Genomic DNA, 19,789 nt, shown 5'->3' on the forward strand with positions numbered 1-19,789 from the left:
TGTGTAAGAATGTTCTGTATTCATATATATATGTGTACCATGTGCATGATGTTTCTGTGGAAGTCAGAAGAGGACATGGAATCCCCAGGGAGTCTGGAATTACAGATGGCTGTGAGCCACCATGTGGGTGCTGAGAATCAAACCCAGGTCCTCTGCCAGAGCAAGTGCTCTAAACTGTTAAGTGAGCTCTCCTGGACATTTTAATTTTTTATATTGCATTTATTTACTTACATGTTTGTTGCATGTATGTGTATGTACATGTACTTGCCTGCCAGGACATGACTTTGGAGGTCAGCAAACTGTGGGAAATGATTTTCTTCTTCTACTATGGAGATCCCAGGTTGCAGACTCAAACCATCAAACTTAGCAGTAAGTGTCTTTACCCACTGAGTCATCTTGATGGCGCAGAATAATTGAAGCTTTACGTGAAATGTATGTATAAAATGCAAATAATTTATTTTTGCCTTAGGCATATCAATTATGCAGGACAATGGGCTCATTTAAGTATGGCCTTGAAATGAAAGGCTAGTGACTAGAAAGGGGATGAGAGAAAGTAATGATGGGGTTACTAAGATCAAAATATATATTTGTATGAAAATGTCACAATGAAACTTATTAGTATTCACAATTAACCTATGCTAGTAAGAACCTAAAAGTAAACCAGGGGTGGTGGCACACACATTTAATTCCAGCACTCAGGAGGCAGAGGCAATCCTCTGTGAGTTCGAGGTCAGCTTGGTCTACAGAGTGAGTTCCAGGGCAGCCAGGGCTACACAGAGAAACCCTGTCTCAGGGGTGGGGGATCTTTCAGTAAAATCAATAAATGAAATAAGTGAGGTTAAATTCCTTGCCAATACAGTGCTGAAAATGTAACCAGCGGTAGAGTGCTTACTTTGTGCAAAGTTCAAGGTTCAGTCTCCACAGTGTGTGTGTGCACACATGTGTGCACGCTTCCACACACACAGAGAAAAACTTGCACCAGCCAGATGAATGCAGACCACATCATTAGAATCAACTTTTATTGGTTGGTTGGTTGGTTTGGTTTGGTTTGTTTTTACTACATAGATGTTAATAAATACTGTCGCATCCTCCCAGCCTCGAAACAGGCTATCTCAGACCTCTGCAGCCACTGGCTCGGGATCACCTGCGGTGGTCCCTCCCAACCTGCCAAGCCGGCTCTATTGTTGCACCTGCCAGCGCTCTTCAAAACAATGGCCTTTCAGGGCAGAACGCTGCTCCCTGCTGATAAGCTCCGAGGTTCTCCAGAGTTATCTTCCCGAAGTTCTGCCTACCTGCTCGCACCTGAACTGGGCCCCAAGACTGGGGCTGGGGGGAAGGGTTTTCCCCACACTATATAAACTGAGTAATTCATTAAACATTGGGCTTTGATCAGAAACTTTTGTCCTAGCCCCCGTTCCTTCTTATCCCTTCCAGCCCCAGCTTGCCTTCCAGGACGGACCCGGTTCGGAGTGTGACTGCTGGCAGGAACAGACAGAGGGCAGATAATAGACACTCTGGGAAGTCTGTGTAAAAGCATGGAATCGGGGTGGTAGATGGTCAGGAGTGGCCACCTACTACTAAGAAGTGATAAGATAAGAATGATGTTTTAAAGCTAGGCATGGTGGCACATGCCTTTAATTCCAGCTCTCAGGAGTTCAAGACCAGCCAGAGCTGTTACGCAGAAAAAACACCATCTCAGTAGAAGCAAAATAAATCAAAATAAAAACATGAAATTTTAAGAAAAAATACACCAGATAAACTGAACCATTCAGTAGCTTGTGTAGTTAGTAATTCATCCACCTTATCTGGTCATATTTGTTGCTAATAAGTATGTATCTATCTTTGGCACTAAATGTTTATGTAATAAACTAGCGTACAGGCAGATATGTTAACATACCTTCCACTAACGTAATGTCTTTACTTATTTCACTATATTCTCCCAATCCAATTTCATTTGCAGCTACTGCTCTGAACTGAAATGTTCCTTTTAGGTTTTTTGACCTCCATGTGCAAATGCTACTGCAGGACCCATTAAACACCACCTTCCACCTTGAACTCTGGTTCTGTGAATCATTTGAGATGCCTTTTCTGCAAAAGAAATAGTAGATGAATAGACACCAACAGTACATAAAACACTATGGGGTTATTTCTAGTCACTTGTTACACACTTGACCCTTGACCTTATCCCTGCTGCATGACTTGCTGCAGAACACAGCATGTTTATTAAAGTCTTAGTGATTCGTGAGCAAACCAACTAAACCCACGAAAAGAGAAAGCTGGTGACCCCCATCCCTGCTGTTTAAAATGCAGGAAATTGCTAATCTCCAAACACATAATTACTTCACAGTTTTGGGCTCAAAAATTTGCACTTTTTCCTTTTCCGTTTTTAATCTTTTCTTTTCCGCATGCATGCATGGTGTATATGTGCATGTGTGTATATGGCCCTGCATGATAATCCAGGCCATAGGAAGACATTGTGTGTCCTACCCTATCACTTTCTGCCTTATTCCCTTGTGACAGGGTCTGTCACTAAACCTGAAGGTAGACTGGTATCCAGCAAGCCCCAGTAAAGCTGTCTCCCCCTGTCACAGGGACAGTGTTATAGGCACGTACACAGCCACACCTGGCTTTCTATGTGGGGTCTGAGGATTCAAACTCAAGTCCTTATGTTTTCTCAGTAAGAACTCTTATCCATTGAGCCATCTCCCTAGTCTTTTTGCTTGCTTGCTTGGTTGTGGTTGGTTGGCTGGTTGGTTGGTTGGTTGTTTTTGTCTGTTTGTTTTTTTGATCCTTGAGGAATTTATTGAAAACTTATAAGTGGATCAAGTTATCCCAACATCTTATATCTTTTTTTAAATTATTTTATTAGATATTTTCTTCATTTACATTTCAAATGCTATCCTGAATGCTATTTCTGCTGCCAGGATGCCCTTGAACACATGATCCTCCAGTCCTTCCCTTCTGAGCTCTTGGATTACAGGTATGAATACCATACTTGGCTTATATTTTTTTAAAATTTTCCAGTCTCCTGTGTCACTTGTAATTTTCTTATGCCATCTTTAAATAAAATGTAGAATTTAGAATTCTTGCAAAGACAGTAATACTTAATAAGTTGGTATATAGACAGATAGTTCAGCCACCAAAATTATCAGTATGTATGAGTAGAGGCGGCGGGGGGGGGGGAATGTGATAAAAAAAGTGTATAGTCTAACTAGAGCATCCTTTCTAAAGATACGACTTAGAGCTAATCATATGTCAACACTTCCTCCTGTCCTATAGTATCCATATTATAATACCAATAATGAGCTGCATGGCAAGGGGATGCAAGCCATTTAGACTCTTACTGAGGGGAGTACGCTAAGGGGTCCCAGCAAGGATAAAGTTGTGGCCTGGATGTTGCACACCATTACAGTCAAAGACCATCAAGATAGTTCATAAACATATTCTACTATGTATAAAAAAACAGTGACAAACTGTTTCTTGACAATTATAACTAAAGATGTAGCCCAAAGAATTTCCTAACATGAGCAGGAAATTTTCTGAGGTTCTGGGGATGCCAGAGTAAAGACGAAGCAAAAATAGACGTAAAGCTCAAGTTGCCAGGACTATAATTATGGAAGTGACTTCTGTCCTTGGAGCCTCTTAAAGATGGCTTCATAGTCCCGTGAGGGGAGTGTCTTTGGAATTTGGATTTCTCCCCTTGAGCTGGCACGAGGTCGGTCCTTCTGGGCCAGTTCCCTCACTGAACTCTGTAAACTGGCTGGGTCTGAGGGTACACGTGCTTCTCAGCTGCCGGTTTTAGATAACAGCGCATTCTCGGTCTTTGGAAACACACTCATCCGTTGACATCAGACAGAAGAGCCCACAGACCTGTTGACTTCACATCATTTCAACTGTCTCCCTCATTTCAAATTCTGAAAAACGAACACCTATCTTTCTGCCACTTTTCACCCGAGAGAATCCAACTTTGCTAAAACAAAATTTATCAGTTTACATGCACTTACTGTCTGACACCGAACGTCAGCTCGGCTTCTTTTATTATTATTATTATTATTATTATTATTATTATTATTATTATTATTAGATTTTTCTTTATTTACATTTCAAATGTTATCCCCTTTCCTGGTTTCTCCTCCAAAAACCACCTATTCCCTTCCCCCCTCCCTGCCCCCGCTCACCAACCCACCCACACCTGCTTCCTGGCCATGGCATTCCCCTATACTGGGGCATAGAGCCTTCACAGAACCAAGGGCCTCTCCTCCCATTGATGACCAACTCGGCCATCCTCTGCTACATATGCAGCTGGAGCCATGAGTCCCATCATATGTACTCTTTGGTTTAGTCCCTGGGAGCTCTGGGGGGCACTGGACCCAAGGAACTGAAGGGGTTTGCAGTCCCATAGGAGGAACAACAATATGGACTAACCAGCCCATCTTCTTAAGCAGAGTGAATATTAAGTAAACATTGGTTGCATAAACTCTGAAGGATCGGTTTCTGTGAAGTTTGAATGAGTAGTTGCAGATTTCTGAGTGTGGTGTGGTGTGTTTTGTAATTAAGAAGGTCAAGACTGACTTTAGGGAATGGGCAAACAACATCATGAAACATACGAAAATCCATAAAGATTCATTTTTCTATATAAATGTGCTGAATTAGGGACAGAATTATTGCTTTTGATCACCTTGTAACTGACTGTTTAGTTCTTGTGACACATAAGGCACCGGTTGATACATATCTGACCTCAAGGACACAAATTAACACGTACCTGATCTCAAGGGTGTAGTACATCAATCTGCTCCCATTATCTTCAGCTTTGTCCCACTGGATTGAATTTTTACTCCCTTCTAGTAATTTAGGAATACCCGGTTTGCTTGGGACTCCAGCTTTATGGGGATAAAGAGAGAATTGTCCGATACGTTAGAAGTACAAATTATTTTGCATTAGTTATCTTTCTCTGGAATACACTGAAGATGATAAATGTATTAAAGAAATATTATGATAGAGAGGGGGTGTGTGTGTGTGTGTGTGCGTGTGTACGTGTGTGTGTGTGTGTGTGTGTGTGTGTGTGTGTGCTTACTTATATGGAAGCCAGAGGTCAACCTCAAGTTTTGGTCTTCAGTTATCACCCACATTACCTTTTTGAGAGAATCACTCATTGGTTTGGTGTTCACTGGGCTGGGCTGGCTGCTCAAGGAGTCCCAGAGATCTACCTGTGTCCACCTGCCATAGCACTGGGGCTACAAATGCTCTACCACATCCAGATGTTTGGTGTGGGTTCTGGGAACTGAACCCAGAACCTCACACTTCCCTGGCAAGTACCTTTCAGTTAGAGCTGTCTCCCCAGCCCTGAAGCACATATTTTTATGTGAATATCTGAACCTTTCATTAATGATGGGTTGGCTACTTAGTGAGAGCACTAATCATATCTCTTATTTTGACACATTATAAGTGATAAATACAAATTTTAAAAGTCATACTTTTGGAACCTTTGCCTTCTACTTTTTCAGGAATCAAACTGGAGTTATGGTGTTCAGAATCTTGATCAAATAGATTGTAGGGCTTGGCTTGGTTTGTTTTTGTTTGCTTGTTTAAGATTTATTTATTTTATGTATATGAGTATACTGTAACTGTCTTCAGACACACCAAAAGAGGGCATTGGATCTCATTACAGATGGTTGTGAGCCACCATGTGGTTGCCTGAAATTGAACTCAGGACCTCTAGAAGAGCAGCCAGTGCTCTTAACCACTGAACCATCTCTCCAGCCCCATTGTTTCTTCATTTTATCATTTGTACTATAAAATTTATTTTGTATGTATTTCTTGGGCATCCAGTTACTCTCTTTTATATAGTTATTGTTGAAAAACAATAGTTAGAGAGGATATCAGAAAGCTGAAAGAAGAAATAGTTTTGCCCATCTCAGGATCCTACGAACCCTGGCCAGAGTGTTCTTGCTCCTTCCTGTACCAACTCCTGACTCTTCAGTTAATTCACCGATGCCACAGACATAGTGTGACTCTCAGGAAAACATTTGAGGGCCAATAGAGATGGATTAGAGTTTAAGGGTACTTGCTAGTCATGTAGAGGACCCAGTTTCTGTTCCCAGGTTCCACCTGGTGACTCATCGCCATCTATAACTACAGTTCTAGGAAATCCAACACCCTCTTCTGTCTAACATTGGAACCTGGTAATTTCACTAGGTACACAGGCAGGTACACATATATAGACTCAGACAAAACACTAACATATATACATAAATGAAAAATAGATTTTTTTTTTAAAAAAATGTGTGCTTCTAGAATGTGGTTGGTGGAATTGAGAGATGAGAAAAGAGCAGAGATGTTTGCATTACACATATATGCTAACATATTAGCTAAAAACACAGGCTAATAATTTATGCTAATACCTACCTTTTGTCTTGAAGCTCTCTGGAATTGAGGAGCTATTTTCTCCTGTCGTATAGACCACCACCACTCGAATGTTATAAGAAGTGTAAGGTTGTAGATCTGTGATGTTACAGACATAAACTGGACCTTGGCTGCATGAAGCTTTGACATGGTAAAACTCATTATATTTCCACTAGAAAAAGAAGTATAAGATTTTTATTCTTTTCAGAAACTCTTGGATGTAGAACTTTATTAAAACTTAAATAAATTTATTTACATTAAAAATAAGAGACCTTCTTTATGCTGTTTAGTTCCAATCATTGCCCTCATCACACATGGCCCCTTTGTTTCTTATGTCAGGTGATAATTAGATGAACAGCCCCTTTTAACCGAAATGCAAAGTGGAGCATCCCTAGGCCTGCTCAATGGAAAAGATTCAGAGCTGAGGCATGCTGCTCTCCCTAGGTGCAGACACTCACACTAAGATGGGATGGCTAAGAATAGCAGTCACAGTGGAGGAACAAGGATGGACTCATACAAGGAGAGCCTCAATTCCAAGGACTTGCTCATTTTATTTGTTTTTTGGTTCTTTTTGTTTGTTTGTTTGTTTGTTTGTTTTTATTTGATATTTTCTTTATTTACATTTCAAATGCTATCCTGAAAGTCCCCTATACCCTCCCCCTGCCCCTGCTCCCCTACCCACCCACTCCCACTTCTTGGCCCTGGCCTTCCCCTGTGCTGGGTCATATAAAGTTTGCAAGACCAAAGGACCTCTATTCCCAGTGATGGCCGATTAGGCCATCTTCTGCTACATATGCAGCTAGAGACAGGAGCTCAGGGAGTACTGGTTAGTTCATATTGTTCCACCTACAGGGTTGCAGCCCCCTTCAGTTCCTTGGGTACTTTCTCTAGCTCCTCCATTGGGGGCCCTGTGTTCCATCCAATAGCTGGCTGTGAGCATCCACTTCTGTGTTTGCCAGTCACTGAGAGGCAAACTATATCAGGGTCCCTTCAGCAGAGTCTTGCTGGCATGTGCAATAGTATCTGGGTTTGGTGGCTGATGATGGGGTGGATTCCCCAGATGGGGTAGTCTCTGGATAGTCCATCCTTTCATCTTGACTTGCTCATTTTTAAACTCATCATTTTATATGCTTTGATTCTGTGCTGAAGTCCATCAACAAGCTAAAACGTTTGGGACTTTCCTTCCTCCAAGGCTGTCTTCAGATATGCTGGCCATGCTTTATCCACTTTCCTAGGAACCTAAATTCCTCCCAAAAGGGAAACGCTGGCCCACCGTACACAGTCCTCTTCAGGTTAGACATTAAGTACAGGAAATCTGCCTCCCATTCCACTTTACACATCCGATAGTCTTTAAGTTCAACTAAGTGAAGCCTCTTTTTTAAAATCTTTCTATTTAGGTCCTTAAAAATCATTACTAGACAATGTTGAGAGGGTTTTGCTATTGTTTTATTGTTTTTTTGCTTTCGTATACAAATAGGAAAGACAACGCTGTGGCATTTTGTCAAGAGTTTTTAGTGTCTTTTCCTTGGTAGTGTCTCCTAAGGTCAGTTTCCATAAATAACCTTTCCTCTACATCTCCTTTTTCATTTAGCCCTCATGAAGTCATATCGTATCATCAAATAGGCACTTTATACTCGTTTCTATTAAAGTTAGGAATATCTTCTATTGCAATTTCAGGAGGTAGATCACCATGTTACCAAAAAATGGGAGTGGGGGCCTAGAGAGGAGAGAGGGGATAAAATAGTAAGCAGCCAAAATGTTATTCAAGGCACTGTCCTCACTGAACTCATGAATATGACAATCCCACTGTCACATAATGAAATGGCTTAATGAAGCAGCTCATTCAGTGCAATGTGTATTCAAACTGAATGTGTGTGTGTGTGTGTGTGTGTGTGTGTGTGTGTGTGTGTGTGTGTGTGTAAGAGGGAGGGAAAAGTGAAGAAGGAGAAAGGAGAAAAGACTGGGTAGAGAAGGGGGAGGAGGAAAAGAGAGAGAGAGAGAGAGAGAGAGAGAGAGAGAGAGAGAGAGAGAGAGATTCCACTTCCAGCTAAAATCTTTAACTAGTTATATCCTGCTTTCTTAAGGATATGGTGTATAAATTACCTTTAGTGGCTGGACTAGGGAACTCAGCAGTCTACAGCATCAACAGGGCTCCTAAAATGCAGATGAAATAGCTATCTCGAGCACTTGCTGGAAAACCGGCAGCCTATTGGCCTCACCGCAGTAGTGAATGTTCTGGGCAGACCACCAACTTGGCAGCTCTAGTGGGCTATCCCAGAAAAAAATCACAGGGAGTTGGAACCATCCCTTTGTCAGAAGATAACAAGGGCAGGGGTTAAAAACTACCCTAGAGAGATTGAATGGCTGCCTGTGCAGTTTTGGACAGCATCTAGCCTATGGTATCTTATAGATCAAAACTTCAGAAATATGTAATTTCAGTAGAAGACAAAAAAAAAAAAATGAAGGAGAAAAAAAACACAATTTAATAGACTTTTTAAAAAAACAAGCTAAAGTAAAATTACTTTCCCCTAATGGGATATGTTCTGCTTGTATACACGTTTTAGATATTTTTTTAAAATCTATGTAATCCAGGATACAGATTTAAAAAAAAAAAATAGTTTGGATCCTGGGGGTGTGGCTAAGTTGGTAAAGTGCCTACCACATTTTTTAAAATACTGAAACTATTTTAATGATTTGCCTCTTTGAAATGATGACCTTATAAAAATAAGGCTACACTGGAGAGATTGAAGAATTATTCTCTTTTGGACTTACTTAAGTAAGCTTAATGCAGTTCAGTGTAAAGTCAAGGGGAAGGGGATGCTATTGTTGCCTCTTGGGTAGGGGAAGAAGTGAAAGATAATAATGCACTGGTCCCTCCTGAACATCACAGTCCAGATGTGGTTGTGTACACCTTAATCCTAGCATACAGAAGATGGGACAGAAGGAAGAATCAGAAGTTCAAGGTCAAAGTTTATCTTTGGCTATATAGAAATTCAAGAATAGTGTAGGCTGGATAAGACCTTGTCTCAAAACAAACAAATAAATAAATCCTCACCTTATGTCTTTATTTTGCAGACATAGAAATTGTGTCACAATGCCAAATGTTACCATGTTGGTCTTACATTTATAAAGAAAAACTTAATTAAAAGGGTCTATATCTCCCCTTACTGTTCATCCTCCAAGAGTCTCAAAGTGGATTTATGGGATCATTTCCAGCAATCTTGTCATTAAGAAACTAGTTCAAGTTGCTCAAAAGGGATGGTTCTACCAGCAGAAGGTCATCTATCCACTGTCCAGAGGCAGAGCTTACTGTTCTGCTCCTGCATCTGGACTACAAATGGCCACACACACACAGAAAGGACTACTGTCAGGTTCATGATGTAGTCTTTCAAAACTAGAATCATGCTGTGCACAGTCCAGGATGGTCTCAAACTCATGATCCTCCTACCTCCCCCTCCCACATGCTGTAATTAAAAGCATGTATTACCACACACTCAAGCAGACTCAAGGCTTTCTCAATGTGGCCCATTATGAATCTGTTCTGAAAAAAGAGGGGGACAGAGAAAGTGTAACTGTGAACGCACGTCCTTGAAGTCATGAGAACTGGAAGAGGAGGGCCCCATCTGCTGCCCTCCCTTGACTTTGAGGAATGGGACAGTTGACTTAATGACTCATGCTCCTTCCTTCCGTAGACATCACCCAAGTAGGACCGTTCTAGGGGTGTATCAGTCCCGGGACTCTTCTTTGCAGGCATGTCCCAACTGGTGGCATTTGACTCATTATAGTATCTACCTCAGTCTGTGCCTTCTCATTAAGACAATGAGATACCTACCCATTGTTATCCCTCGCATCTTCTCCGATCTGAGGAGCAACTGTAGTATCTCCTTTCCCTTTGACTTTACACTGAACTGAACTAAGCTTATCTAAGTAAGTCCAAAAGAGAACCATCCTCCAATCTCTCCAATTTAGCCTTATTTTTATAAAGTCATCATTTCAAATAGGCAAATCACTAAAACAGTTTCAGTACCAAAAAGGAAAAAAAGCTACATACTCAATACTCGATCCTTGTTCCTCTACTTCCTCACTCTTATCCAAAAGGAGCAAACATCACAAAATATATAGTACATTTTAAAAACCCACAAAGAGGAAAGGGAACATGAGATGGGAGGGAGAGACTTTAAGGAAGCAGTGGAATGTACGTGACATAAAAGCAGAGGTGGCTACTGTTGGAGAGAGGAAGGGACAAACACAGAGGGCAATAGAAGGGAATATGGATAAGAACAAGATCACTGTCAACACTTGAGCACAGATGGGGAAGGGACACTTGGGATCCCTCCACTAGCTGATGAGCTGTTCATAATTAATGGCTTCTTGGGGAAAGGAGTTATTTTTCTTCAAGGGTAGAGACACAGGTAAGTTGGCCATGACCCAGTAAATAGCTCCACACTGTGTACAAGAAAGTAACTCTGCTTAAACTCAGCGGGTTACTAAGATAAACATGAAAGTAGAAGAAGGATGTTTTGGAAAGGGGTTTCCAAAGCGGGAGGAGTGGCAGAGAGATGAGGTCAAAAGAGGAGATATCCACGTATGGAATTGTCAAGCGTAAGTGGGAGGAGGTAAGAAAGGGGAATGGTGTGAATGCTACCAAAATGTACAACAGTCATGTATTAATTTATTAAATAACCAATTAAAATTTTGTTTTAAAAAATAAATGTGCAAAAGGGGAACAATTTGACTTTTTTTTTTTTCTTTTTAAAAAAAGCAAGGTCTCTACAGTTCTATTTTGCTTTAAGAAACTCCAAAACAAGACGGTCTTAAACAGTCTTTACAAACGTCTCAGCATAAGCCTGTAAACGTGCAGACATGTGCACAGCTAAGCACTGGTAAGAAGGGCAAAGAGCAATTACAAAATCTTAATAATCTACTCTTGGTGCACCACTCTGAAATCCGGCATGAACTTCCTGTACAGAGTCCGGTTAACTGACATCTTTGGTTTTTTTTTTTTTTTTTTTTTTTTTTTTTTTTTAGCCAACCAACTTTATTTATTTTCTCTGGGCTTTTTATACCTTCATAGATGAAAATTTCTATAGAAAATTACCTCAGAGAAAAAATGTTACATAAAATGGGAGTTAAAGAGTAATGGTGATATTAAGTTTAAAGCAGTATATAATTATAATATACTCATTAAAATTTCAAAGCAAAAGTTTTTACATGATCTTGCCTTATCATAATACAAACCTGTGACTTTATCCTTGGACCTAAATATTTTTTCGTTGAGCATAAAATTGACCCAAGTCTATTTCTCCTTTTAATGTGATTATGAAAGATCATTGTATTTCTTATTATGCAGCCTTTACTTACTAGTCTGAGTAATGGGCACATTTTATTCTTGATTCTAACTTTAATATATCTTTCTAGAAACTAAGACTATCTCTAAAAACTTTCTTCCTAAAAGTATTTTAATCAAATCAGGAATTCTATAGAATTATTATCTACTTGTGTATATACTTGTATATATTACTACAAGATAGTATATCTTTACTGTTCTGCAGAGATTTGCTCAAAAGTGTGAGCTAATACCTAGTGACACGGTTAACTGACATCTTAAACGTCAGTTTGGGTGTTGATTTAATTAATCATGAAGAATTCTGAATAAAGAAACATTTTAAACTTCATGTATTCACAGCAAACTGTTTGAGAATAAAGTGGCTTCACTCTCCATCCTCTTCTGTGACCGTGCCCTACTTAAACGTTGAAAGCACACTTCCAAACTAGGTTTTGGCTTTTTGCTTGTTGGTTTACTATATTTTTCATAGAAAAAATCCAATTGTTGTGGATTTTAAAGGTGAAAACATATAAATCAAGTTTATTAATAAGTGATATTTTATTTAATATAAAATTATTAGGGTGACTTACACAGTTCTCATAATTTTATGTGTAGGGGTGATTGGCCTAAATTGATGTCCATACACCATGTATGTTTCTGGTTCTCTTTGAAGACCAGAAGACGGAGACAGATCTCCTGGGACAGCTGTGAGTAGCCATATGGGAACTGAATTAGGTTCTCTGGAATAGTAGTTAATGCTCTTAAGTCCTGAGCTATTAGCCCCAGCCCCTATATGTGTCTTCTGAAAGTCAAATTTTTATTACAATTTTTTAACATGGGAGGAGGTGGGAGTGGAGATACACATGTGCCAAGACTTGTGTCTAGAGATCAGAGGAAAATTTGTGAGAACAGGTTCTCTCCTTCATCTTTGTGTGTCCCATGGATCAAACTCAAGACCTAAGACTTGACAATAAGCACCTTTACGCTTGAACCACGCTGCCATCCCTTCAAAGCAAACTGAACTTTGAATGCTATTTTGGATAGAACTTTACCTGGATAACTTACTGCTTCTCATGCCAATCTGAGCCAATAAATGTTGGCAAACAATAAATGTTGTTGATTTATACAAAAGAACATTCTAGTCATACAAAAAAGACCTTTCCAGCTTGTTGCAGATCATAAAACAAGGATTTGCATCAAAAGTCTACCTTCTGGAGTTCAAACCAAAATCTGGTGAGGTTAACGTTTGATGGAGCCTTCCAATCTAACTGCAGACTGGTGTTCTCTGGAACCAAGGCAGAGGGTTTCTCTGGTGTGTCAAACATGTTGACACTGACAGGATGACTCTCAGTACACCACATTTCCTCAGGGTGGCATGCCAGAACCTTTTTGTTAAAATAAACAAACAAACAAACAAACAAATAAACACATCTTCCTCTTCTCAGAACATGATCTTGAATATGGCAATTAGAAGCATCTTAGTCTTTACAGAACACGATCTTGAATATGCCCAGGACAGGGAGGTAGAGAGAGGGAGGGACCTGAGAGGGAGAGAGGAGGGACAAGGGAAAAGGGGGGAGCAGGATCAGGTATGGGAAGAAACAGGAGAAATGTCCAGAGAGTCAGGAGGATAAGTAGATATATGTAACAGTAACAGAAGAGGATGGAGAATGGGGGAGGGTTGTGGAGTGGGGAGCCACTCGTAAGTCCCAGACAACAGGAAAGCAAGAGGTTCCCAGGACCCAACGGGAATGGCATTAGCTGAAATACCCAACAAAGGGGAAATAGAACCTGAAGAGACCACCTCCAGTAGATAGGCATGGCCCCAAGTTGAGGGATGGGACTACCCACCCATCTCAAAATTTTTAACCCAGAATTGTTCCTGTCTAAAGGAAACGCAGGGACAAGACTGAAGCAGAGACCGCCCCCACCTTGGGATCCACCCCATCTGCAGACACCAAACCCAGTACTATTGCTGATGCCAAGAAGTACTCGCTTACTGGAGCCTGCCATGGCTGACCCCTGAGAGGCTCTGCAAGCATCACACTAAGAGAGATGACGATATTCACAACCAACCATCGGACTGAACCACAGAACCCCAATAGAAGAGTGAGGCGAAGTATTGAAGGAGCTAAAGAGGATTGCAAACCCATAGAAAGGACTATATCAACTAACCGGACACCCCCCCCTCCAGAGCTTCCAGGGGCTAAACTACACATGGATGGGTCCATGACTCCAGCTAAATAGCAGAGGATGGCCTTATCCGACATCAATGGGAGGGAAGGACCTTGGTCCTGTGGAGGCTTAATGCCCCAGCATTGGGGGATGCTAGAGGTAGGAGTGGGTAGGTGGATGGGGAGAACCCTCTTAGAGGCAACAGGGAGGGGGGTGGGATGGATAGTTTGCAGAGGGGAGACCTGGAAAAGGGGACAACATTTGAAATGTAAATAAATAAAATAATCAATTAATTTTTTTAAAAAGTGCCCAGGACACACAATACCTTCATCACATAGAGCTGTCCACCAGATAGTTTAGTGACGAGCAGAGAAAGCCTGGCACTTGGAAATTCACCCTGTCTTAGAGGAGTCTCGGGAATTGGAGCCAGGTATGACATAACCAACTGATAGCGGACTGACTCTTTGGGTCCGTTTGGCTTATGTGATTCTGTCCAGAATACATGGAGACTGGTGTCCGACAACACCGTTGCGTTGATATGACAAACTGCCCCGGGCACTGAAATAAATAGCATCGAAGGATAAGGGAAATTGCAACAGCGCTAGGTGGTGGAAAGAAGCAAGAGAGTCAGTTGAGGAACAGTGCTGTCATATGAGCAGAACAAGTTACAGAGGTCCAAAGGAAAGTTGGCCACTTACATAAAGGGAAGTGAGCAGGCTGCCTGAAAAGATGCAGTCTATTTTTGCCTAATGACCAAATCATTCTCTGACCCCAGCTCAAGTCTACAGGCAATGATGAACTATGAAATTCGAGAGAGCTTTGTGACAACCATCAAAAACAGCTAAAAGGAATGATTTCCAGCCTTTGGATTCTCAGTCTATTTCCAAGACTGTAAGGCTGCACTAGTTTAAGCCCAAGGGCACTGGACACATTTCACATTATATCTTGGTTTTCCTATCCTGCCACATGTGCAGAAACCTCTGGTTACATGGGAGGAGAGTGACACTGCATGGCAAGATCAAAGCATTTTGATGTCTTCTTTTCTAGTTACATTGTGCTTTGCTGGACTCTGTTCTGTCAAGGGTGAGAGCCAGAGTCAAGTCTCTAAAGTGTTTCCCCAGAGTTAACAGCTCTTATTGAGCTCTTATTGAACTCTTACTGAGTGTCTGGCAAGACGGCTCAGCAGGTAAGAGCACCTACTGCTCTTCTGAAGGTCCTGAGTTCAAATCCCAGCAACCACATGGTGGCTCACAACCACCTGTAATGAGATCTGACGTCCTCTTCTAGAGCGTCTGAAGACAGCTACAGTGTACTTATGTATAATAATAAATAAATCTTTGGGCCAAAGCGAGCAGGGACTGAGTGAGTGGGGCCAACCAGAACAGCAGGGTTGACTAGAGTGAGCAGAGGTCCTAAAATTCAATTCCCAACAACCACATGAAGGCTCACAACCATCTGTAAAAGCTACAGTGTACTCATATACATAAAATAAGTAAATAAATACTTTAAAAAACAGTTCTTATTGAACTTTAATGGTTCACCTTCATAATGGTGATTACTTAGCATTCAGATAAAAAATACAGTCATGGGCATAACACATATTATAGAATTCCACACTAGAAGCCCACAGCAGCCCATAGCTCACCTCCACTTTTAGTTTGTCCTTGAATCTCTTTTCCCAGAGGTAAGTGTTCTAAAGGCTCCGAATAATAGTTCTTCACAGCTATCTGAATCACGTACATTGAAAATGGCTGCAGACCTTCAATCTGGGCTACATTCTCCTGTGATTCCTGTGGTTGAATTTTTCATTAAGTATTCAATTCTTGTATTTCATATAAATGATTGGAAGCCGTTGTTTTGGACTGGCTGTGACACTACTGTCTCCATCTAACAGACTTGACTTGTTTACTATCTCCATGAATTGGTGACAGATGATTAGCCGGCAACCCTCCTCGGCAAATGTGGAGTGACTCACCACACAAGGCAGTAAGATCCCGAAGAGACAGCGCTTCGTTCTCATTGCCCCACAATGTGGGATTGTCAGTTTGTAAACTTGTGTGAACATAATGAAAGATGAAATAAACGCAGTTAAACGTCCTCAGAAATCAAGTCTAATGCACTGAACTACATCCTGGGTGCTCTGGTTCTCAGGGTTGCCTGTGCTTTAAAACCATCCATGAAGGTTTCTGAACATGTGCATTTGGTACCACTCTTGGCAATCCTGACTGAGTGGCCTTGTGTGAAGCCAAGGTTAAGAGAACCTGACTTACACTTGTCTTAATTAACAGACAGGAAACTGTAGTTGGTCTAATACCAAAAATGCCCTGCACTATAACATAGCTTATTCAGCATAATGTACACTTTATGGTAACACACAGTATCTGTTGCCTAAAGCTGAAGGTCAATTTCCCTTCTTTAAATTGGTTAAATAAAACAATTACAAAGAAAAATATTGAACACAGATGATTCCATTACCCTAATGACCAAATGGCAACCAAATACACTGGAATTGAAGTGAATAGTGGCAATTCATTCACCTAAGAAATAGCTACATCCAGGCACGATGATATATGCCTGTAATGTCATATATTACATCAGAGGCAAGGTATACCACGGTAAACACAAGGCCAGCCTGGCCTATTGGGGCTAGTTTCCTGCCAGTTAGGACTATACAGTAAAATGATGTCTCAGAGAGACAGAGAAAACCCAATGAATGCACTGTCCACTGCATGTCTACTATTCCACACAATTAGGGAAACAATGACAGATAACAAGCAGATGGAATCCATAGAGTACATATCATAACACAGAACAAGTAGACAAAAATATAATTTATATTTTATATTAGATAAATGCTATAAAAGGATATAAAATAGTCTCATTCTCCCTGCCTGATTCAATCTTTGGCTCTTCCATTTAATGGCTAGGTCATAGGAACAGGCTCTATAACTCTTGGGGACAATTAGGGAGAGGAATAAACTTTGTTCTTTCGGGACCTGCAGAAAACAGTAACCATGACAACCCATAGCTAGTGTTAATAAGTTTCCCTAATGTTTAACTTTCTCCCAGGCAAGAAGGCTAGAAGCTAATATGCTTCGATCAGTCATTGGCTGGAAGAAGTTTTAAAACAAAGCTTAAAGTATCTTTGTCCAAAAACATGGCTGAAAGGTTTACATCAGGTAAGAACACCATATAAAGACAAAAGCAGCCAGTTCCAGGCTTACCAGCATTTTGTGTTTCCTGTCAGAGCTCTTTGCCTTATTAGCTTCCATATAGTAAATCAGGTACGTTGACGTGGGGCTGGTAATGCCATGCCACGTGAGGTTTGTCTTGACTGGAGGTAATTTGAGTGTGAGGCTGGTGTTGGTGGCATTTAATATAGTTGCTTCCACCATATCTGAAGCTAGAGACAGATACGCTTTATCTAAAATAATAATAAGAAAAAAAGAGGAATGGTAAGCTTATCTAAGAAGGGTAACAGCCAATGTTAGAAACAAATTTGTGGAGTACACACAGAACTTTACATTGCAATGATAAATAGGAAATGCTTTTGATATTGTGTCTACTTTGAGACCCTGGCTTTGGCACACTATGCTGGATCCTCCCCAGGGCACTCCTCCTCTTTTGCTACACTCACGTATGTCTGATGTTTAGGATAGCATGCCCGGAGGAAACTCATTTTCCAAAGTTCAGTTGCACAATCCTGGTAGGTGTCTACTCTGTGAACCCTCCAAAGTGGCATTTGCCTCACTGATAATGGAGGGCAAATATTCTGTAAGGCATCCCTGACCCTCACTGTCTCCCTATCTAAGATGCAGCCACCATATCACTAGGGGCAGGAGCAATCTTGTAAGAACTTACTAGAAGACATGCTAGCAAAGTTTGAGGGTAGCAGGCATGGTGGCACGTGCTTGTAATAATAGCACTGGGGAGGCAGAGGCTCAAGGGTTTGATGCTATCGTTTGTGTGTGACAGGTTATTGCACTCTTAAATTCACTGAAGCTGTGACCATCTGCAATACATCACCACAAAATTTGATGTGTTGACACCCTGTCATTAAAGTGGGAAAGCCTCATAGAGTCTCTATAAAGATCTATATACAAATAATGGTTGGTGAGAAAGATATTTTCTTTGGTGATAGGGTCACTGATAAGTATGCATGCTTCTATAAACAAATTCTGATGCATTCAACTGTAAATAATGCTAATGAAATCCGTCGTTGTACAAAAAATAAAAGACGGATAAGTAGAAAAATCGGGCATGGGGTCTGGCAAGATGGCATAGTGGGTAAAGGCACTTCCTACAAACCTGATGACCTGAGTCAGATCCCCTGGATCCACAGTAGAAGAGAAAGGACTCCTAAAACTTGTCCTCTGACCTCTACAGATACATCGTGACAAGCATAAACCTGCGTTTAAACTTTTTTAAATTATATGAAATAGTAGAAGGGTGTCAAGGTGAAGAGGTAGAATATGAGCAAGAGTGAAAGACTAGGAGAAGAAAACGGGTGGGTATGATCAAAGTATGTTATGTACATGTGTGAAAATGTACATTTTTATGTACAATTAATATGTGCTAATAAATACTTAAAATAAAAAAGAGCTTGAGGTCAGTTTGGATGACATAATGGGTTCAAGACTAACTTCAAGTACCTAGACAGACCATGTGTCAAAAAAACAATAACAAACGTATAAGAAAAACAGAAGTCAAGGTCCTGGTGGTGTGATAGAGTACCTATGTATAACACACAACCCTGAACACACTGAGGGAGCAGTAGTCACAGAGACTATAGCAGGGATAGGAAGGGCTGTGTGCTCTAGCCCACGCAGTGGCACACCACGGGGAAGGTTTCCTTCCTTCTAGTTTGTGGCTGCTTCTGTGAGAAAACATTGATCAGGAGCAATCTGTGCGGTGGAAGAGATTTATTTCAGCTTACAGCTTAGTCCACCATCAAGGGAAACCAAAACAGAAACGTGGAGGCAGGGCTTGAAAGCAAACTCCTTGTATTAATACTGCTTAGTGGCTTGAGCCTCGTGGGTAACTTAGTCTACTTTCTTATATAGCCCAGGACCACCTGCCCAGGCGTAGCACTTCCCACAGTGAGCTCAACCTTTCTACAACAATCACCAACGGAGAAAACACCTCACAGACGTGGCCAACCATTCAGTCTTAAGGAGACACCTCAGTTAAGGTTCCTTCTTCCAGGTGGCACTGTGTTGAATTGACATAAACTAACCAGCAGAATCGACAAATTGACAAATTGACAGCCTTTTTCTGGAGGAGAACCGGTATTTTGGAGCTTTGGCCTAGAAAAGGCTGCCAATTTCTGTATTAGTTTGCTTCTCTGTTGCTGTAGTAAAACACCTATTAAAGACTAAATTTGAGGGAAAGGAGGTTTAATTTATGCTCTACAGACTTTTCAATCTGTCAGCGAGAGAATCCAAGTCAGGAGCTGAACCTGGAAGCAGGAACCGGCCCTGAGGCCATGCAGAAACACTGCTTGCTTGTTTGCTCCTTATACTTTGGTCAGCCTCCTTTCTTCTACAGTCCAGGACCACCCACCCAGGGAGGGCATCACCTATACTGGGCCGGGCCCTCTTACACCAATCATCAGTCAAGAAAATGCCCCATATGGCTAACATTAAAAATTCAGGTGACCAACATATGAGTATCACATATTGCACTTATATGAATATCTTTGTATACTGGGAGTAGCCATAGTTCATGTATATTACAGCTGAGTAAGATTATGTAACTTCTTTCTTCCTTCTGTACCTTGTATAGTATTTTCTGGTACTATAGTGGCTAGACTGAAGAAATGACCTGGACCAAAAATCTTTTCATTGCAACAAAGATGTTACAGTGAAGAAAGAGAAATAAAATACT

At 41.0% G+C, this 19,789-nt stretch overlaps 1 protein-coding gene across 1 annotated transcript in view; it reads right to left on the reverse strand.

The window, feature by feature from the left end:
- Ros1 (ROS proto-oncogene 1, receptor tyrosine kinase) overlaps positions 1–19,789 on the reverse strand; it is a 132,245-nt gene that overhangs the window by 30,870 nt on the left and 81,586 nt on the right. The window contains exons 28-34 of the mRNA XM_021204829.2: positions 17,128–17,327; positions 15,549–15,693; positions 14,229–14,461; positions 12,937–13,113; positions 6,406–6,574; positions 4,763–4,880; positions 1,898–2,088 (exon numbers count right to left, since the gene is read on the reverse strand). Coding sequence (XP_021060488.1) covers positions 1,898–2,088; positions 4,763–4,880; positions 6,406–6,574; positions 12,937–13,113; positions 14,229–14,461; positions 15,549–15,693; positions 17,128–17,327 — 1,233 coding nt within the window. The remainder of the gene's footprint in view (positions 1–1,897; positions 2,089–4,762; positions 4,881–6,405; positions 6,575–12,936; positions 13,114–14,228; positions 14,462–15,548; positions 15,694–17,127; positions 17,328–19,789) is intronic.

Source organism: Mus pahari, chromosome 9 (assembly GCF_900095145.1).
Source record: "Mus pahari chromosome 9, PAHARI_EIJ_v1.1, whole genome shotgun sequence".
Lineage (NCBI taxonomy): Eukaryota > Metazoa > Chordata > Mammalia > Rodentia > Muridae > Mus > Mus pahari.